Source organism: Gobius niger, assembly GCF_951799975.1.
Source record: "Gobius niger genome assembly, chromosome: 19".
NCBI classification, from domain to species: Eukaryota; Metazoa; Chordata; class Actinopteri; order Gobiiformes; family Gobiidae; genus Gobius; species Gobius niger.
The window spans coordinates 29,171,272-29,194,624 of record NC_136870.1 but is presented as its reverse complement, the minus strand read 5'-3'; the positions used below and the strand labels follow the sequence as shown (position 1 = coordinate 29,194,624).

The 23,353-nt window shown below is 44.8% G+C and overlaps 1 protein-coding gene across 2 annotated transcripts in view; it reads left to right on the top strand.

Moving 5' to 3' along the window:
• Positions 1-23,353, top strand: part of st6galnac (ST6 (alpha-N-acetyl-neuraminyl-2,3-beta-galactosyl-1,3)-N-acetylgalactosaminide alpha-2,6-sialyltransferase) — a 45,100-nt gene that overhangs the window by 11,881 nt on the left and 9,866 nt on the right. For both annotated transcript variants that reach the window (XM_079577326.1, XM_079577327.1), the window contains exons 2-8: positions 79-246; positions 6,099-6,417; positions 9,894-10,059; positions 15,591-15,774; positions 16,571-16,709; positions 19,138-19,241; positions 20,779-20,862. In XM_079577326.1, coding sequence (XP_079433452.1) covers positions 89-246; positions 6,099-6,417; positions 9,894-10,059; positions 15,591-15,774; positions 16,571-16,709; positions 19,138-19,241; positions 20,779-20,862 — 1,154 coding nt within the window. In that variant the 5' untranslated portion in view covers positions 79-88. The remainder of the gene's footprint in view (positions 1-78; positions 247-6,098; positions 6,418-9,893; positions 10,060-15,590; positions 15,775-16,570; positions 16,710-19,137; positions 19,242-20,778; positions 20,863-23,353) is intronic.

Sequence of the window (23,353 nt, the reverse complement as noted above, 5' to 3'; positions counted from 1 at the left end):
AAAGTGTCTCTCGTGATCAAAGTGTTTCACAGTGAAGTAAAAACACGTGTCCTCTCTCTCTCTCTCTCTCTCTGTCAGGGCTGTGTGGATGGCTCTGCAGCGCCGCCTGCTGGTGGGCCTCGGTACCGCGTCCTCGCTCTTACTCGTGTATCTGCTCTGTCTGAGCCTGGACTCTCCGCTCAACGTCGCCCCCTTCAGGAGCCTGCAGGTGTTCGTCAGCCGCGGGAACCAATCACAGGGCAGCCGGTGAGTGCGCAGGCCCCGCCCCCTCACACACCAACAACTAACTAATAACAACCTAACTAACTAATAACTAACTAACCAACTACACCAGACCCTGAATCCCCTGTGTCAGGCATATCGGGGACAGGAAGAGAATCGGAGCTAGCGAACGCTGGAGAATCGGGGCTTCGGTGTTTAGCGCATGCACAGCCTCACATGTTTACGCAGCTCTTTGATACTTTATTGATCTCACAGATGGAGAAAGTGTTAATTAGGCAATGTGTAAATTATGTCGGCGATATTTATGTAAAATACATTGAAATAAATAATTGTAATGATGATAGAAATGATAATAACGATTATGAAAGATTTGACAAAGCAACAGAACAAGTTGTAAATTGTGTATATTTATAGAAAATACAAATAAACAAAATAATGATGATTTTGATGATGATATAAATTATAATAATAATTATAAACGATCAGATTTAACTAAACAAAAACACAACAATTGGCTATTTACAAAATGTACAATCTATGATAATATTTATAGGCCTATATATATACACATAAGGCAGCCAAATATAAGATTTAAATAGGTTAGTTCCTCATAAAGCCATTCTTTTCAGCGAAAAAACGCGAAAGAAAACATCCTCGTGGGTAGTTTGCATCTATATGACTGGAATAAGCGGAAAAACTATTAAAATTATAATTATATCATATATACCGATCATAAAAATATTAATACATTTTAAAGCCGGTCGAACTTCGCGCCTGTAAGACACATGCGCAGAAGTACTAAATATATTGTGCTGAGTTAAAACAAACTTCTTTCAAAACAGTACTTTTGATTTTTATTAAAATGATGTTATACAAAGCATTATGTCTGTGTCAAGCTATTTTTTTTATTCGACTCCAACATATTAATCACTGTTTTCTAACTGTCCCCGATGCTGCCACAACTGTTTTCTAACTGTCGTAAACATAAATTGGCCATGCGAAGCTTGCGCTAAACCCCTGTGTCCAGTTCTCTTCCTGTCCCCGATATGCTGCCACAGGCCCTGTTCCTAAACGCGACAGAATAAACGCTGATTTAAACCTGACGTCTCCACATTTGTCACTTCCTGTTTCACCTCAAACCACTTCCTGTTTACGTCTCTACATGTGAAACGTGTCAACATGTTAATCACGTGTTTAACCTCACCCGATCGACCAATCACCTGACTGATGAAGGAAACGTTTAAACGCTTAAGCCCCGCCCCCAGGTTCATCAGAGACTCGACAGCTGCAAATATGAACTTAAAGGAACAGGCACCGTTTTTCCACACTGAGATATGTTCTTACCTGAGCTGTGACGAGCTCTTCAGGACCTGTCTGATCTTCAGTCACGTAAACACAGCGCAGTAAAGTGAAGATTACTGTGCGGACGCCAAACTACTCCTGGTATTATTACGCCTTACAATATAGTCCCCCCTTTTATCCGCTTAGAAAATCCACATTGTTTAATTGTGTGTAATTATACTTTGTAGTGGAACACTTCACGTAACCATATTTAAACAGGGGAAACGTGGAAGAGCTTGGTAGCTTCTATCTTGACCTGTTTTGGAGCTATAGAGGAGAGAGGGAGAGGCTAAATGCTAACGCCGTCTGCGCTGTGTTTACGTGACTGAAGATCAGACAGGTCCTAAAGAACTCGTCACAGCTCAGGTAAGAACATATCTCAGTGTGGAAAAACGCTGGCCTGTTCCTTTAAAGAGACGTGTCCCGGTGTCCTCATGTCCCTGTGTGTCCGTATGTCACAAGAAAAAGAGTTAAAAGGAGAAAAACGGATCAAACTTGAAGCTCTGACTCTGTTAATAAACTTTATCCGAGTCTAAACAAACACTGGAGTCACGTTTCCTCCGTTTGGAAGTCTCAGGTTTCCAGTGTTTCCTGAAGGCGTCAGGAGGAGCGACAGGTGTTTCATGCTCTGACCTGTATTTACCGTAAAGGCGCAGCAACACCGGACACTATGAAACACCCTGGGATCTGCTGGAGCCGCTCCTCCAGTTTGGGGGTCACTGCCCTGAGTGGCTCCACTGATGCTTCACCCTCCAGGTTTCCTCCAGCTCTTCTCTGAGCCCCTGGTGTTTCTCTAGTTTCTCCTGTTCCTTTTTCCTGATGTTGAAGTCGTGGTGATGTTTCCTCTGCTCTTTGTCACCACCACAATGTCCGGTTGGTTCATCACCTTCTGTCCGTCTGGATCTGGACGTCCCACAGGATCTTGGCTCGGTCGTTCTCCACCACCTTTGGAGGTGTTTCCCACTTTGACCTTGGGGTTTCCAGCCCAGACTCTGCACAGATGTTCCTGTAAACTATACCAGCCACTTGGTTATGGCTCCATGTAAGCTTTCCCTGCAGCATCTTACACCTGCAGTTATGTTCTTACACCTGCAGTTATGTTCTTACACCTGCAGTTATGTTCTTACACCTGCAGTTATGTTCTTACACCTGCAGTTATGTTCTTACACCTGCAGTTATGTTCTTACACCTGCAGTTATGTTCTTACACCTGCAGTTATGTTCTTACACCTGCAGTTATGTTCTTACACCTGCAGTTATGTTCTTACACCTGCAGTTATGTTCTTACACCTGCAGTTATGTTCTTACACCTGGGGTCTTGTCTGGTGTGGTAGATCTGGGCCTCTCTTGCTCTGGTGCTCGAGGCTCCTGTGCAGCCATGATGAGCCTCTGTGCTGTCCTTTAGGAGGACCTCTTCAGTTATGTTTGGGTGGTACCTGCCGTGTAGGGGCTTGTCCTCCCATGACGGGACCTCCAGCACCTCATCTTCTGTTCCCCATTGTCTGAGACATTCACTGAGCACGTCGTCTGTTGGAGCCTTGTCCTTGATGCACTTATGGATCTTGGATGTTTCATCCTGGATAGTGGCTCTCACACTCACTAGTCCTCGGCCTCCTTCCTTACGGCGAGCGTACAGTCTCAGGGTGCTGGATTTGGGGTGGACCCTCCTTCCTTACGGCGAGCGTACAGTCTCAGGGTGCTGGATTTGGGGTGGACCCTCCTTCCTTACGGCGAGCGTACAGCCTCAGGGTGCTGGATTTGGGGTGGACCCTCCTTCCTTACGGCGAGCGTACAGTCTCAGGGTGCTGGATTTGGGGTGGACCCTCCTTCCTTACGGCGAGCGTACAGTCTCAGGGTGCTGGATTTGGGGTGAACCCTCCTTCCTTACGGCGAGCGTACAGTCTCAGGGTGCTGGATTTGGGCTGAACCCTCCGTGCATGGTTAGGAGCTTTCACGTCTTAACATCTGTGGTCTGTATCTCATCCTTTGGCAGCTTATTATTCCTGCAGTATCTGATTACTGGCAGGGCGTAGGGACTTGTTCTTGCCATTGAGCTGCTTCTTAGGACCTGCCTTACTCGTTGGAGGTATTTGGCCGAGGTTCGAGGTTGCCATTTGCTTGTGGGATTCCGAGGTACTTGTAACTGTCCTCAATGTCTGCTATTGTTCCTTCTGGGAGTGAGACCTTCTGTGTGGACGACCTTCCCTCTCTGAGTCACCATCCGACCACACTTCTCTAGTCCCAATGACATCCCAGTGTCTGCACTGTATATCCGGGTGGTCTGGATCAGTCTTCAGACTTCAGCTGTTTTAAACTCTTTCCTCTGAGCGACAGGAGTCAGTGCAGAGACCGGAGCACTGGACTAATGTGGTCGTGTTTCCTGGTTCTGCTGTCTTAGAGGCCAGAGAGCCAAACGTTTCTGATTTCAGCTCTCACTGGAGCGTTTCAGAGGCTTTACTCAAACCGTGCGGGGCTTTGATGTGATGTATAAGAAGACACGTATGTCCGTGTCGCAGAGAGAGCGATGTTTCTCCGGCTCCGCGTTCTCGACGTCTCTGAGGAACCCGATCTGTCAGGACCAATCAGGAGAGAGGGGGAGGAGCCTGAGAGTGAATGTGGGGTCTGCAGATGACGTCCCAGTGATCACAGAGACATCGAACCATCATCCAAGCAGAACCTCTTCATTTTGATGGTTACCATAGTTACCATACAATCCTTTGACCCGGGATCGGCCACAGCAGAGTCCATCCATCTTTAGTGACTATAGCGACTACAGCGACTACAGCGTTACTACAGCGTTACTACAGCGTTACTACAGCGTTACTACAGCGTTACTATAGTTACTACAGCGTTACTATAGTTACTACAGCGTTACTACAGCGTTACTACAGCGTTACTATAGTCACTACAGCGTCACTACAGCGTCACTACAGCGTTACTACAGCGTTACTATAGTTACTACAGCGTTACTATAGTTACTACAGCGTTACTACAGCGTTACTACAGCGTTACTACAGCGTTACTATAGTCACTACAGCGTTACTACAGCGTTACTACAGCGTTACTATAGTTACTACAGCGTTACTATAGTTACTACAGCGTTACTACAGCGTTACTACAGCGTTACTACAGCGTTACTATAGTCACTACAGCGTTACTATAGTTACTACAGCGTTACTATAGTGACTACAGTCTCTACACAGGACAGTCCCGGAGCGCAGGGATCGGCCACAGCAGAGTCCATCCATCTTTAGTGACTACAGCGACTACAGCGTTACTATAGTCACTACAGCGTTACTATAGCGACTACAGCGTTACTACAGCGTTACTACAGCGTTACTACAGCGTTACTACAGCGTTACTATAGTTACTACAGCGTTACTACAGCGTTACTACAGCGTTACTACAGCGTTACTACAGCGTTACTATAGTCACTACAGCGTTACTATAGTTACTACAGCGTTACTATAGTGACTACAGTCTCTACACAGGACAGTCCCGGAGCGCAGGGATCGGCCACAGCAGAGTCCATCCATCTTTAGTTGATTTGATTGATTTGTTTCTTTCCTCCGTTACACTCACTGTCGACGCCTAAAGGAACATTCAGATCATGTATGTTTACATCATACAGTATATGTGTTTACATATATGTAAATATATATACATGTGTGTTTACATCATACACAGGTCAAGTTCAATCTCGAGTCCTCGTATTTTCCTGAACCGTTTCCTCTCGGTCCGTTACAGCGTCACTACAGCGTCACTATAGTCACTACAGCGTTACTATAGTCACTACAGCGTTACTATAGCGACTACAGCGTCACTACAGCGTTACTATAGTCACTACAGCGTTACTATAGTCACTACAGCGTTACTATAGTGACTACAGCGTTACTATAGCGACTACAGCGTCACTACAGCGTTACTATAGCGACTACAGTGTTACTATAGTCACTACAGCGTTACTATAGTCACTACAGTCTCTACACAGGACAGTCCCGGAGCGCAGGGATCGGCTCCCAGGGGCCCCGCACTCAGCAGCAAACACTGCCAACCCGACTACTGTGTCCTTCAATACCAGGCTGATGATCAGTGCAGCAAAACAGGCCTGGATTTCATGTATTTCATGTACTTCGTGTATTTCATGTACTTCCTGTATTTCATGTACTTCCTGTATTTCATGTACTTCCTGTATTTCATGTACTTCCTGTATTTCATCACAGGCTCCTTCAGGTCCTGCAGGTTTTTCAGTCACAGACTCAGAAACACAGAGGCTGAATCTGGGCTTGTACTTGTACGACATACTGCAGTAAACAGTACTTATACTGCACCTGCCCATTACTGCACAAGTACACGGCATTACTACGAGTTCACACGAGCAGGAAACTCTACAGGAGCCACGTCAATCAGAAATAACAATAACAATAACAATAATAATAATAATAATAATAACAATAATAATAATAATAATAATAATAATAATAATAATAATAAGTGTTTCCTGAAGCTAAACTGTTGAACCTGTTTGTGTTTCAGTTTTGTGTCGGGTTTGTTCTCGGCTTCAGTGAAGCTTCAGGAGGAAACGCGGCGTCATGGAGCTCAGAGTACTGCAACTACTACTGCCAATACTCAGGACAAAAGTACTGCACCGAGTACTGCAAAACCAACTACCACTAGTACTACAGTAACCACTCCGTCCAGACGCACTGAAGCCACCACCAAAGGGACGACACCCGGACCTAAACCCGGACCAGAACCCGGACCTAAACCCGGACCAGAACCCGGACCTTCGGGGCCCACGGAGCCGCCGTTCATCGGAGACTCGTACTACAGTGATGACACCCCCCCACTGACGGTCAGTTCTGCACAAGAATAAAAACAAAAATAAAAACAGAATAGTGGAGATACTGAACTTTCTCTGTGACGAAGATGAAGAAATGTTTCTGTAACATCGACTTTAATCAGATTCAAATGTGACAAAAACCTGTGAAATTCAGACAATTCTGTTTTATACATGACTCCCACTGTTTTTATACATTACCCCCACTGTTTTTATACATGACTCCCACTGTTTTATACATGACTCCCACTGTTTTATACATGACTCCCACTGTTTTATACATGACTCCCACTGTTTTTATACATTACCCCCACTGTTTTTATACATTACCCCCCACTGTTTTTATACATGACTCCCACTGTTTTTATACATGACCCCCCACTGTTTTTATACATTACCCCCACTGTTTTATACATTACCTCCACTGTTTTTATACATGACTCCCACTGTTTTTATACATTACCCCCACTGTTTTATACATTACCTCCACTGTTTTTATACATGACTTCCACTGTTTTTATACATGACTCCCACTGTCTTTATACATGACTCCCACTGTCTTTATACATTACCCCCACTGTTTTATACATTACCTCCACTGTTTTTATACATGACTCCCACTGTTTTTATACATTACCCCCACTGTTTTATACATTACCTCCACTGTTTTTATACATGACTCCCACTGTTTTTATACATGACTCCCACTGTTTTTATACATTACCCCCACTGTTTTTATACATTACCCCCACTGTTTTTATACATGACTCCCACTGTTTTTATACATTACCCTCCACTGTTTTTATACATGACTCCCACTGTTTTTATACATTTCCCCCACTGTTTTATACATTACTCCCCACTGTTTTATACATTACTCCCCACTGTTTTTATACATTACCCCCCACTGTTTTTATACATGACCCCCACTGTTTTATACATGACTCCCACTGTTTTTATACATTACCCCCACTGTTTTATACATTACCCTCCACTGTTTTTATACATTACCCCCCACTGTCTTTATACATTACCCCCACTGTTTTTATACATGACTCCCACTGTTTTTATACATTACCCCCACTGTTTTATACATTACCCCCCACTGTTTTTATACATTACCCCCACTGTTTTTATACATGACCCCAACTGTTTTTATACATGACCCCAACTGTTTTTATACATTACCCCCACTGTTTTTATACATTACCCCCACTGTTTTTATACATTACCCCCACTGTTTTATACATTACCCTACACTGTTTTTATACATGACCCCCCACTGTTTTTATACATTACCCCCCACTGTTTTTATACATTACCCTCCACTGTTTTTATACATTACCCCCACTGTTTTATACATGACTCCCACTGTTTTATACATGACTCCCACTGTTTTATACATGACTCCCACTGTTTTATACATGACCCCCACTGTTTTATACATTACCCTACACTGTTTTTATACATTACCCTCCACTGTTTTTATACATTACCCCCACTGTTTTATACATGACTCCCACTGTTTTATACATGACTCCCACTGTTTTATACATGACTCCCACTGTTTTATACATTACCCCCACTGTTTTATACATTACCCTACACTGTTTTTATACATGACCCCCCACTGTTTTTATACATTACCCCCCACTGTTTTTATACATTACCCTCCACTGTTTTTATACATTACCCCCACTGTTTTATACATGACTCCCACTGTTTTATACATTACTCCCACTGTTTTATACATGACTCCCACTGTTTTATACATGACTCCCACTGTTTTTATACATTACCCCCACTGTTTTTATACATTACCCCCCACTGTTTTTATACATGACTCCCACTGTTTTTATACATGACCCCCCACTGTTTTTATACATTACCCCCACTGTTTTATACATTACCTCCACTGTTTTTATACATGACTCCCACTGTTTTTATACATTACCCCCACTGTTTTATACATTACCTCCACTGTTTTTATACATGACTTCCACTGTTTTTATACATGACTCCCACTGTCTTTATACATGACTCCCACTGTCTTTATACATTACCCCCACTGTTTTATACATTACCTCCACTGTTTTTATACATGACTCCCACTGTTTTTATACATTACCCCCACTGTTTTATACATTACCTCCACTGTTTTTATACATGACTCCCACTGTTTTTATACATGACTCCCACTGTTTTTATACATTACCCCCACTGTTTTTATACATTACCCCCACTGTTTTTATACATGACTCCCACTGTTTTTATACATTACCCTCCACTGTTTTTATACATGACTCCCACTGTTTTTATACATTTCCCCCACTGTTTTATACATTACTCCCCACTGTTTTATACATTACTCCCCACTGTTTTTATACATTACCCCCCACTGTTTTTATACATGACCCCCACTGTTTTATACATGACTCCCACTGTTTTTATACATTACCCCCACTGTTTTATACATTACCCTCCACTGTTTTTATACATTACCCTCCACTGTTTTTATACATTACCCCCCACTGTCTTTATACATTACCCCCACTGTTTTTATACATGACTCCCACTGTTTTTATACATGACTCCCACTGTTTTTATACATGACCCCCACTGTTTTATACATGACCCCCACTGTTTTATACATTACCCTCCACTGTTTTTATACATTACCCCCCACTGTCTTTATACATTACCCTCCACTGTTTTTATACATTACCCCCACTGTTTTATACATTACCCCCCACTGTTTTTATACATTACCCCCACTGTTTTTATACATGACCCCAACTGTTTTTATACATGACCCCAACTGTTTTTATACATTACCCCCACTGTTTTTATACATTACCCCCACTGTTTTTATACATTACCCCCACTGTTTTATACATTACCCTACACTGTTTTTATACATGACCCCCCACTGTTTTTATACATTACCCCCCACTGTTTTTATACATTACCCTCCACTGTTTTTATACATTACCCCCACTGTTTTATACATGACTCCCACTGTTTTATACATGACTCCCACTGTTTTATACATGACTCCCACTGTTTTATACATGACCCCCACTGTTTTATACATTACCCCCCACTGTTTTATACATTACCCCCACTGTTTTATACATGACCCCCACTGGTTTTATACATTACCCCCCACTGTTTTTATACATGACCCCCACAGTTTTTATACATTACCCCCACTGTTTTTATACATTACCCCCCACTGTTTTTATACATGACCCCCACTGGTTTTATACATTACCCCCACTGGTTTTATACATTACCCCCACTGTTTTTATACATGACCCCCACTGGTTTTATACATTACCCCCACTGGTTTTATACATTACCCTCCACTGTTTTATACATTACCCCCACTGGTTTTATACATTACCCCCACTGTTTTTATACATGACCCCCACTGTTTTTATACATTACCCCCCCACTGTTTTATACATGACCCCCCCTCTCTGTCCCAGGACTGTCCCGTCTCGGTGCAGAGACTCGTCTCTCAGACCGACTTCGGGCCGAGGTTCAGACCCGACATCCCAGTCCTGCAGTGGAAGAAACACCTGAACCCGGACCAGTACAAGAGGCTGAGCCAGTACCCGGGAACGCACGGCTGGGGCGGAGTCAGCTACGAGCGTGAGTACAGGGGGCGGAGTCAGGGGCGGAGTCAGCTACGAGCGTGAGTACAGGGGCGGAGTCAGCTACGAGCGTGAGTACAGGGGGCGGAGTCAGGGGCGGAGTCAGGGGCGGAGTCAGCTACGAGCGTGAGTACAGGGGCGGAGTCAGGGGCGGAGACAGCTACGAGCGTGAGTACAGGGGCGGAGTCAGGGGCGGAGACAGCTACGAGCGTGAGTACAGGGGGCGGAGTCAGGGGCGGAGACAGCTACGAGCGTGAGTACAGGGGCGGAGTCAGGGGCGGAGTCAGCTACGAGCGTGAGTACAGGGGCGGAGTCAGGGGCGGAGACAGCTACGAGCGTGAGTACAGGGGCGGAGTCAGGGGCGGAGACAGCTACGAGCGTGAGTACAGGGGGCGGAGTCAGGGGCGGAGACAGCTACGAGCGTGAGTACAGGGGGCGGAGTCAGCTACAAGCGTGAGTACAGGGGGCGGAGTCAGGGGCGGAGTCAGCTACGAGCGTGAGTACAGGGGGCGGAGTCAGCTACAAGCGTGAGTACAGGGGGCGGAGTCAGGGGCGGAGTCAGCTACGAGCGTGAGTACAGGGGCGGAGTCAGGGGCGGAGTCAGCTACGAGCGTGAGTACAGGGGCGGAGTCAGCTACGAGCGTGAGTACAGGGGGCGGGTCTGGGGCGGGTCTGGGTCTGGTCTGAGGCAGGTCTGGGTCTGGTCTGAGGCAGGTCTGGGGCGGAGTCAGGGGCGGATCTGGGTCGGGTCTGGGTCGGGTCAGTGGGAAACTGGAGCTGAAACTGGATCTGGGTGGAGTCTCTAAAGCAGCGGAGCTTCAGTCCAGAAAACACAAACATGAGCTCACTTTCCACTGAGTCACTGAGAACTGGTCCAGCCTGAACCTCTTAACCCCCGCCTCAGCTGAGGGCATTTTCTACAGTTTCTTACATGTTTCCAACATGTTTCTTTCATGTTTCTGACGTGTTTCTGACGTGTTTCTGACATGTTTCTAACATGTTTCTGACGTGTTTCTGACATGTTTCTGATTTGTTTCTGACGTGTTTCTAACATGTTTCTGACGTGTTTCTGACGTGTTTCTGACGTGTTTCTAACATGTTTGACGTGTTTCTAACATGTTTCTAACGTGTTTCTGACGTGTTTCTAGCATGTTTCTGACGTGTTTCTGACGTGTTTCTAACATGTTTCTGACGTGTTTCTGACGTGTTTCTAACGTGTTTCTGACGTGTTTCTAACATGTTTCTAACATGTTTCTAACGTGTTTCTAACGTGTTTCTGACGTGTTTCTAACGTGTTTCTGACGTGTTTCTGACCTGTTTGACGTGTTTCTGACGTGTTTCTGACGTGTTTCTGACGTGTTTCTAACATGTTTCTGACGTGTTTCTAACGTGTTTCTGACGTGTTTCTGACGTGTTTCTAACATGTTTCTAACATGTTTGACGTGTTTCTAACATGTTTCTAACGTGTTTCTGACGTGTTTCTAGCATGTTTCTGACGTGTTTCTAACATGTTTCTAACATGTTTCTAACGTGTTTCTGACGTGTTTCTAACATGTTTCTGACGTGTTTCTGACGTGTTTCTAACATGTTTCTAACGTGTTTCTAACATGTTTCTAACGTGTTTCTAACATGTTTCTAACATGTTTCTAACGTGTTTCTGACGTGTTATTAACATGTTTCTTTCATGTTTCTGACGTGTTTCTGACGTGTTTCTGACGTGTTTCTGACGTGTTTCTGACATGTTTCTGACGTGTTTCTAACATGTTTCTGACGTGTTTCTAGCATGTTTCTGACGTGTTTCTAACGTGTTTCTGACGTGTTTCTAGCATGTTTCTGACGTGTTTCTAACATGTTTCTGACGTGTTTCTAACGTGTTTCTGACATGTTTCTGACGTGTTTCTAACGTGTTTCTGACGTGTTTCTGACGTGTTTCTAACGTGTTTCTGACATGTTTCTGACGTGTTTCTAACGTGTTTCTGACGTGTTTCTGACGTGTTTCTAACGTGTTTCTGACGTGTTTCTAACGTGTTTCTGACGTGTTTCTGACGTGTTTCTGACGTGTTTCTAACGTGTTTCTGACATGTTTCTGACGTGTTTCTAACATGTTTCTGACGTGTTTCTGACGTGTTTCTAACATGTTTCTAACATGTTTCTGACGTGTTTCTGACGTGTTTCTAACATGTTTCTGACGTGTTTCTAACGTGTTTCTGACGTGTTTCTGACGTGTTTCTAACATGTTTCTGACGTGTTTCTAACGTCTTTCTAATGTGTTTGACGTGTTTCTGATGTGTTTCTAACATGTTTCTAACGTGTTTCTAACGTGTTTCTAACATGTTTCTAACGTGTTTCTGACGTGTTTCTAACGTGTTTCTAACGTGTTTCTAACATGTTTCTAACATGTTTCTGACGTGTTTCTGACGTGTTTCTAACATGTTTCTAACATGTTTCTAACATGTTTCTGACGTGTTTCTGACGTGTTTCTAACATGTTTCTGACATGTTTCTGACGTGTCTCTGACGTGTTTCTGACGTGTTTGTAACATGTTTGTAACGTGTTTCCGACGTGTTTCTGACGTGTTTCTGACGTGTTTCTAACATGTTTCTGATGTGTTTCTGACGTGTTTCTAACATGTTTCTAACGTGTTTCTAACATGTTTCTGACGTGTTTCTGACGTGTTTCTAACATGTTTCTAACATGTTTCTAACATGTTTCTGACATGTTTCTGACGTGTTTCTGACGTGTTTCTAACATGTTTCTGACATGTTTCTGACGTGTCTCTGACGTGTTTCTGACGTGTTTCTAACATGTTTCTGACGTGTTTCTGATGTGTTTCTAACATGTTTCTGATGTGTTTCTAACATGTTTCTAACGTGTTTCTGACGTGTTTCTGACGTGTTTCTAACGTGTTTCTAACATGTTTCTGACGTGTTTCTGACGTGTTTCTAACATGTTTCTAACGTGTTTCTGACGTGTTTCTGACATGTTTGTAACGTGTTTCTGACGTGTTTCTGACGTGTTTCTAACATGTTTCTGATGTGTTTCTAACATGTTTCTAACGTGTTTCTGATGTGTTTCTGACGTGTTTCTAACGTGTTTCTAACATGTTTCTGACGTGTTTCTGACGTGTTTCTAACATGTTTCTAACGTGTTTCTGACGTGTTTCTAACATGTTTGTAACGTGTTTCTGACGTGTTTCTGACGTGTTTCTAACATGTTTCTGATGTGTTTCTAACATGTTTTTAACATGTTTCTAACGTGTTTCTGACGTGTTTCTGACGTGTTTCTGACGTGTTTCTAACGTGTTTCTGACGTGTTTCTGACATGTTTCTAACATGTTTCTGATGTGTTTCTAACATGTTTCTAACGTGTTTCTAACATGTTTCTGACGTGTTTCTGACGTGTTTCTAACATGTTTCTAACGTGTTTCTGACGTGTTTCTAACATGTTTCTGATGTGTTTCTAACATGTTTCTGACGTGTTTCTAGCGTGTTTCTGACGTGTTTCTAGCGTGTTTCTGACGTGTTTCTAACGTGTTTCTAACGTGTTTCTGACGTGTTTCTAACGTGTTTCTAACATGTTTCTGATGTGTTTCTAACATGTTTCTAACGTGTTTCTAACGTGTTTCTAACGTCTTTCTGACGTGTTTCTAACGTGTTTCTAACATGTTTCTAACGTGTTTCTGACGTGTTTCTAACGTGTTTCTGACGTGTTTCTAGCGTGTTTCTGACGTGTTTCTAACGTGTTTCTAACGTCTTTCTGACGTGTTTCTAACGTGTTTCTAACATGTTTCTAACGTGTTTCTGACGTGTTTCTAACGTGTTTCTAACGTGTTTCTGACGTGTTTCTGACGTGTTTCTAACGTGTTTCTGACGTGTTTCTAGCATGTTTCTGACGTGTTTCTAACGTGTTTCTAACGTGTTTCTAACGTCTTTCTGACGTGTTTCTAACGTGTTTCTAACGTGTTTCTAACGTGTTTCTGACGTGTTTCTAACGTGTTTCTAACGTGTTTCTAACATGTTTCTGACGTGTTTCTGACGTGTTTCTAACATGTTTCTGACGTGTTTCTAGCGTGTTTCTGACGTGTTTCTGACGTGTTTCTAGCGTGTTTCTAACGTGTTTCTGACGTGTTTCTAACGTGTTTCTAACGTGTTTCTAACATGTTTCTGACGTGTTTCTGACGTGTTTCTAACATGTTTCTGACGTGTTTCTAACATGTTTCTAACATGTTTCTGACGTGTTTCTGACGTGTTTCTGACGTGTTTCTAACGTGTTTCTGACGTGTTTCTGACGTGTTTCTAACATGTTTCTGACGTGTTTCTAACATGTTTCTAACATGTTTCTGACGTGTTTCTAGCGTGTTTCTGACGTGTTTCTAACGTGTTTCTAACATGTTTCTAACGTGTTTCTGACGTGTTTCTAACGTGTTTCTAACGTGTTTCTAACATGTTTCTGACGTGTTTCTGACGTGTTTCTAACATGTTTCTAACATGTTTCTGACGTGTTTCTAGCGTGTTTCTGACGTGTTTCTAACGTGTTTCTAACGTGTTTCTAACATGTTTCTAACATGTTTCTAACGTGTTTCTGACGTGTTTCTAACATGTTTCTAACATGTTTCTGACGTGTTTCTGACGTGTTTCTAACGTGTTTCTGACGTGTTTCTAGCGTGTTTCTGACGTGTTTCTAACGTGTTTCTAACATGTTTCTGACGTGTTTCTAGCGTGTTTCTGACGTGTTTCTAACGTGTTTCTGACGTGTTTCTAACGTGTTTCTGACGTGTTTCTAGCGTGTTTCTGACGTGTTTCTAACGTGTTTCTAACATGTTTCTGACGTGTTTCTAACATGTTTCTGACGTGTTTCCGGCGTGTTTCTGACGTGTTTCTGACGTGTTTCTGACGTGTTTCTAACATGTTTCTAACATGTTTCTGACATGTTTCGGACATGTTTCTGACGTGTTTCTATGGTGTTTCTGACGTGTTTCTATGATGTTTCTGACATGTTATTCACATGTTTCTGGCATGTTATTCACATGTTTCTGGCGTGTTATTCACATGTTTCTGGCGTGTTATTCACATGTTTCTGGTGTGTTATTCACATGTTTCTGACATGTTATTCACATGTTTCTAACATGTTTCTGACATGTTATTCACATGTTTCTGGCGTGTTATTCACATGTTTCTAACATGTTTCTGGCATGTTATTCACATGTTTCTGACATGTTATTCACATGTTTCTGACATGTTATTCACATGTTTCTAACATGTTTCTGACATGTTATTCACATGTTTCTGACATGTTATTCACATGTTTCTGACATGTTATTCACATGTTTCTGGCATGTTATTCACATGTTTCTGACATGTTATTCACATGTTTCTGACATGTTATTCACATGTTTCTAACATGTTTCTGACATGTTATTCACATGTTTCTGGCGTGTTATTCACATGTTTCTGGCGTGTTATTCACATGTTTCTGGCGTGTTATTCACATGTTTCTGGCGTGTTATTCACATGTTTCTGGCGTGTGCAGTCCTGGAGCAGACCCTGGCGCTCCTGAACGCCTCTCAGGCCGGTCGCCTGTTGGACGACTGGCCTGAGCGCCTGCAGCTCCTGAACGCCTCGCGCTGCGTTCGCTGCGCCGTCGTCGGGAACGGAGGAATCCTGAAGGACTCAGGGAGGGGGGCGGAGATCGACCAGCACCACTACGTCTTCAGGTACTACAGTACAAGTACTACCTACAAATACTGTCACTACGTCTTCAGGTACTACAGTACAAGTACTACCTACAAATACAGCCACTACGTCTTCAGGTACTACAGTACAAGTACTACCTACAAATACAAGTACTACCTACAAATACGTCTTCAGGCACTCCCTCGTGTACTCAAATACTCCTTCACCTCTAACCTCCCATCTTAACCACATTTTCTCCAGTTCGGCTTTGCCCAAATCTAAAGGTTTCTTGGAGAGGGCGAGTCTGATCCTGAGCTGCATGTGTGCTCTGCCTCTAACCTGTGTGGCACCTCCTGACCTCGTGACCTCCTGACCCCCTGACCTCCTGACCCCCTGACCGCGTGACCCCCTGACCTCCGGACCTCGTGACCCCCTGACCTCGTGACCCCCTGACCTCCTGACCTCCTGACCCCCTGACCCCCTGACCTCCTGACCTTCTGACCTCCTGACCTTCTGACCTCCTGACCCCCTGACCCCCTGACCTCCTGACCCCCTGACCTTCTGACCCCCTGACCCCCTGACCCCCTGACCTCCTGACCTTCTGACCTCCTGACCCCCTGACCTCGTGACCTCGTGACCTCGTGACCTCCTGACCCCCTGACCCCCTGACCTCCTGACCTTCTGACCCCCTGACCCCCTGACCCCCTGACCTCCTGACCTTCTGACCTCCTGACCCCCTGACCTCGTGACCTCGTGACCTCGTGACCTCCTGACCTCCTGACCCCCTGACCTCCTGACCCCCTGACCCCCTGACCTCGTGACCTCGTGTCTCTGCAGGACGAACGGGGCGATCCTCAAAGGCTTCGAGTCGGACGTCGGCTCCAGAACCACTCACTACACGTTCTCCACCAACACCCTGAGGAACAGCCTGAGGAGCTACGGGGGGGCGGGGTATAGCAGCCCGCCCCAGAGCGAGGTGAGGACACGCCTACTGACACGCCCACAGATACGCCCACACACACGCCCACACACGCCCACAGACACGCCCACACCAACACCCTGAGGAACAGCCTGAGGAGCTACGGGGGGGCGGGGTACAGCAGCCCGCCCCAGAGCGAGGTGAGGACACGCCCACAGACACGCCCACTGACACGCCCACAGACACTCCCACACAGAGCGAGGTGAGGACACGCCCACAGACACGCCCACACAGAGCGAGGTGGGGAGGACACGCCCACAGACACGCCCACACACACGCCCACAGACACGCCCACAGACACGCCCACACCAACACCCTGAGGAACAGCCTGAGGAGCTACGGGGGGGGCGGGGTACAGCAGCCCGCCCCAGAGCGAGGTGAGGACACGCCCACAGACACGCCCACTGACACGCCCACAGACACTCCCACACAGAGCGAGGTGAGGACACGCCCACAGACACGCCCACACAGAGCGAGGTGGGGAGGACACGCCCACAGACACGCCCACAGACACGCCCACAGACACGCCCACAGACACGCCCACACACGCCCACAGACACGCCCACAGACACGCCCACACACGCCCACAGACACGCCCACAGACACGCCCACACACGCCCACAGACACGCCCACAGACACGCCCACACACGCCCACAGACACGCCCACAGACACGCCCACACACGCCCACAGACACGCCCACAGACACGCCCACACACACGCCTACAGACACGCCCACAGACACGCCCACAGACACGCCCACAGACACGCCCACAGACACGCCCACAGACACGCCCACACCAACACCCTGAGGAACAGCCTGAGGAGCTACGGGGGGGCGGGGTATAGCAGCCCGCCCCAGAGCGAGGTGAGGACACGCCCACTGACACGCCCACAGACACGCCCACACACAGGCCCACAGACACGCCCACACCAACACCCTGAGGAACAGCCTGAGGAGCTACGGGGGGGCGGGGTATAGCAGCCCGCCCCAGAGCGAGGTGAGGACACGCCCACAGACACGCCCACAGACACGCCCACAGACACGCCCACAGACACGCCCACACACGCCCACAGACACGCCCACACCAACACCCTGAGGAACAGCCTGAGGAGCTACGGGGGGGCGGGGTATAGCAGCCCGCCCCAGAGCGAGGTGAGGACACGCCCACAGACACGCCCACAGACACGCCCACACACGCCTACAGACACGCCCACAGACACACCCACAGACACGCCCACAGACACGCCCACACAGAGCGAGGTGAGGAGGACACGCCCACAGACACGCCCACAGACACGCCCACAGACACTCCCACACAGAGCGAGGTGAGGACACGCCCACAGACACGCCCACAGACACTCCCACACAGAGCGAGGTGAGGAGGACACGCCCACACAGAGCGAGGTGAGGAGGACACGCCCACACACACGCCCACAGACACGCCCACAGACACGCCCACACAGAGCGAGGTGGGGAGGACACGCCCACAGACACGCCCACACACACGCCCACACACGCCTACAGACACGCCCACACAGAGCGAGGTGGGGAGGACACGCCTACAGACACGCCCACAGACACGCCCACACAGAGCGAGGTGAGGAGGACACGCCCACAGACACGCCCACACAGAGCGAGGTGGGGAGGACACGCCTACAGACACGCCCACAGACACGCCTATAGACACGCCCACACAGAGCGAGGTGAGGAGGACACACCCACAGACACGCCTATAGACACGCCCACACAGAGCGAGGTGGGGAGGACACGCCCACAGACACGCCCACAGACACGCCTATAGACACGCCCACACAGAGCGAGGTGAGGAGGACACACCCACAGACACGCCCACACACGCCCACAGACACGCCCACACAGAGCGAGGTGGGGAGGACACGCCCACAGACACGCCCACACACGCCCACAGACACGCCCACAGACAGTCAGACAGAGCCAGGACCCTGAACCTCTTACCCCGACTTAAACCAAACACATTTTCTCCAGTTCAGCTTTACCCAAATCTAAAAGCCTCTTGACTGGAGAGCTTAATTAGGCCAGAGCGACGTCTCATTTGAAAGCTAAGAGCGACTAAGCTGATCTAAACACATATTCTTCCTTTTCACCTTCTTCTTCATCCCATTCAGGTTCTGTTTTGGTCCCTTTGATTCTTTTTTGTGGCGTTTTCTTCTGGTTTTTCAGAACTTTCCTGATTTTGGCTCCGCTCACTCTGTCCTGATCTTCTTCTGGTTTTTCAGGGTTAGGTTTGGGGTTTGGTTCTTTCCTGATTTCAGCTCTTCTGACTCTGTCCTGATCTTCTTCTGGTTTTTGTGGCTGTTTTTCAGGGTTAGGTTTGGGGTGAGGGTTTGGTTCTTTCCTGATTTCAGCTCTTCTGACTCTGTCCGGATCTTCTTCTGGTTTGTAGGAAACTCGTTACGTGTTTCTGCCGGACCACGACCGGGACTACCTGCTCCTGAAGGCGGCGGCCACGCATTCCCGCGTCGACCGAGGCCCTGAACGCGACGTGGAGTAAGTCACGCTTTAGCACACGTTTACCACAGGCCCTGAAGGCACCAGGCCCTGAAGGCACCAGGAGGAGTTTACCACCGGCCCTGAAGGCACCAAGAGTTTACCACAGGCCCTGAAGGCACCAGGCCCTGAAGGAACCAGGCCCTGAAGGCACCAGGAGGAGTTTACCACAGGCCCTGAAGGCACCGTGGACAGGGGCGGACCGGCCATATGTCCATTCTGGAAGAGCACAGAAGGGCCACCAGTCCCGCCTCAACCGAGCTTTACCCAAACCTAAAACCTAAAAAGAAAAGCATCAAAATAGCGAGAAAAAGAGGATGAAAAGTCGACAAAAACATGAGGAAAACACGGACAAAAAATGATGAAAAAATAATTTAAAAAATGTGGCGACGTGGCGAAAAGTTTCGATCACTTTTGTGGGTCTTAGCTTTCAAATGAGGCGTTACATTGTTGCTCTTTTAGATTTGGGTAAAGCCCAGTATATAAAACATGAATCTAAAAGGAGTTCCGTGGAGTATGGTGCACCACAAGGGTCAGTTTTGGGACCGTTATTATTTATTATTTATATGAATGATTTTGCTTCTGTTTCTGCGACCGCCTTTCCCGCTCTTTATAAAAAGCCGGACTGGGGAAAATGCACTCGTTAATGTTAAGGCGGGAGGTCAGAGGTTAATAACCCCTTAACTCCCGCCTGAACCGAGAGCATTTTCTCCAGTTTGGCTTTACCCCAATCCAAAAGCTTCTGGAAAAAAGCTGTGAAGATAGCAGCAAAACTGAGACGAAAACGATGATGGAAATGTGACAAAAAAGTGACGAAAAATGGATGAAAAATTGACAAAAAATGACAAAAAATTGACAAAAAAATGGACAAAAAAGACAAAAAAATGGACGAAAAAATGACAAAAAATGGACAAAAAATGACAAAAAATGACAAAAAATGGATGAAAAAATGACAAAAAAATTGACCAAAAAAATGACAAAAAAAAAATGACAAAAATGTGATGAAAAAATGACGAAAAAATGACAAAAAAATGACAAAAAAAATGACAAAAAAATGACTAAAAAATGACTAAAAAATGACAAAAAAGTGACAAAAATGATTTGAATCCCCAACAAAAAAATGATGGAAAAAAACCTGATGACGTGAGGAAAAAGATCCTCTCGGTTCAGGCGGGAGTTAAGAGGTTAAAATATGTATCTGTCCAGCACCACAAAACTCTTCGAATAAAAGAATGAATTAGAAAAAAAAATATCTCCAGAAATCAGCAACATTCTGGATAACGAGGAAATGAGGCCCTACGTCAAACATCCTGAAACATCCCTTTAACTCAGGCCCTGAAGGCACCAGGAGGAGTTCACACCGGCCCTGAACGCAGCGTGGAGGAGCTTCAGACTCACACAGGGTTTAACTCGCTGTCCCTGAAGCAGCTGTTTCAGATTTACTCAGAGCTCCCGGAACACAGCGTGAACCAGGAACTCGTATTTCCCCCACGCTGAGCGGCTCCTGAAGGTAACACGAGCCTGTCCTCTGTTTCAGCCCCGCCCAGTTCTTTGGAGCCGACGTCACCAAGGAGAAACTGAAGATCTACCACCCGGACTTCATCCGATACCTCCGCAACAGGTCAGTCCTCACAAACACGTACAACGCCCTACACCCGAGACCTCCACAACAGGTCAGTCCCCACCCACACCTACAACGCCCTACACCCGAGACCTCCGCAACAGGTCAGTCCCCACCCACACCTACAACGCCCTACACCCGAGACCTCCGCAACAGGTCAGTCCCCACCCACACCTACAGCCATGTACCTACAACGCCCTACACCCGAGACCTCCGCAAAAAGTGACGAAAAATTGATGAAAAAGTGGCAAAAATGTCACAAGAAATTGCCAAAAAATGACAAAAATGTGATAAAAATTGACCAAAAAAAAAGACAAAAAATAACAAAAAAATGACAAAAATGTGATTAAAAAATGACAAAAATGTGATAAAAAATTAACCAAAAAATGACAAAAATGTGATAAAAAAATGACAAAAAAATGACAAAAAATGACAAAAAATGACAAAAAAATTGATAAAAATTGACCAAAAATTGACAAAAAAAAATGACAAAAAATGACAAAAAAATGACAAAAAATGACAAAAAAAATTGATAAAAATGGACAAAAAAATAACAAAAAAATGACAAAAAACTGAAAAAAATGTGATAAAAAATGACAAAAAAAAATGACAAAAATGTGATAAAAACTTTACCAAAAAATGACCAAAAATTGACAAAAAAATGACAAAAAAATTGACACAAAAAAATGACAAAAAAGTTACAAAAATGAGTTGAATACCCAACAAAAAAATGATGGTGATTCATCCGAGACCTCCACAACAAGTCAGTCCTCACCCACACCTACCACGCCCTACACCCGAGACCTCCACAACAGGTCAGTCCCCACAAACACCTACAACGCCCTACACCCGAGACCTCCACAACAGGTCAGTCCTCACAAACACCTACAACGCCCTACACCCGAGACCTCCACAACAGGTCAGTCCCCACAAACACCTACAACGCCCTACACCCGAGACCTCCACAACAGGTCAGTCCTCACAAACACCTACAACGCCCTACACCCGAGACCTCCACAACAGGTCAGTCCTCACCCACACCTACAACGCCCTACACCCGAGACCTCCACAACAGGTCAGTCCTCACAAACACCTACAACGCCCTACACCCGAGACCTCCGCAACAGGTCAGTCCTCACCCACACCTACAACGCCCTACACCCGAGACCTCCGCGACAGGTCAGTCCTCACCCACACCTACAGCCATGTACCTACAACGCCCTACACCCGAGACCTCCGCAACAGGTCAGTCCCCACAAACACCTACAACGCCCTACACCCGAGACCTCCACAAAAAGTGACGAAAAATTTAAGAAAAAGTGGAAAAAAATGTCAAAAGAAATTGCCAAAAAATGAACAAAAATGTGATAAAAATTGACCAAAAAAAGACAAAAAATAACAAAAAAAATGACAAAAATGTGATAAAAAATTAACCAAAAAATGACAAAAATGTGATAAAAAATGACAAAAAAATGACTAAAAATGTGATAAAAAATTGACCAAAAAATGACAAAAAAATGACAAAAAAATGACAAAAAAATGACAAAAAATTTGATAAAAATTCACAAAAAAAGTGAAAAAAATGTGATAAAAAATGACCAAAAAAAAGACAAAAAATAACAAAAAAATGACAAAAATGTGATAAAAAAATGACAAAAAATGTGATAAAAATTGACCAAAAAATGACAAAAAAATGACAAAAAATTTGACAAAAAATGACAAAAAAATGACAAAAAATGTGATAAAAAATTAACCAAAAAATGAACAAAAATGTGATAAAAATTGACCAAAAAAAGACAAAAAATAACAAAAAAAATGACAAAAATGTGATAAAAAATTAACCAAAAAATGACAAAAATGTGATAAAAAATGACAAAAAAATGACAAAAAATGTGATAAAAAATTGACCAAAAAATGACAAAAAAATGACAAAAAAATGACAAAAAATTTGATAAAAATTCACAAAAAAAGTGAAAAAAATGTGATAAAAAATGACCAAAAAAAAGACAAAAAATAACAAAAAAATGACAAAAAATTTGACAAAAAATGACAAAAAAATGACCAAAAATGTGATAAAAAATTAACCAAAAAATGACAAAAATGTGATAAAAAAATGACAAAAAAATGACAAAAATGTGATTAAAAAATGACAAAAAAATGACAAAAAACTTGACAAAACAATGACAAAAAATAACAAAAAAATAACAAAAAAATGTCAAAAAAGTTACAAAAATGAGTTGAATACCCAACAAAAAATGATGGTGATTCATCCGAGACCTCCGCAACATGTCAGTCCTCACAAACACCTACAACGCCCTACACCCGAGACCTCCGCAAAAAGTGACGAAAAATTGATGAAAAAGTGGCAAAATTGTCACAAGAAATTGCCAAAAAATGGACAAAAATGTGATAAAAAAAATGACAAAAATGTGACAAAAATGTGATAAAAATTGACCAAAAAATGACAAAAAAATGACAAAAATGTGATAAA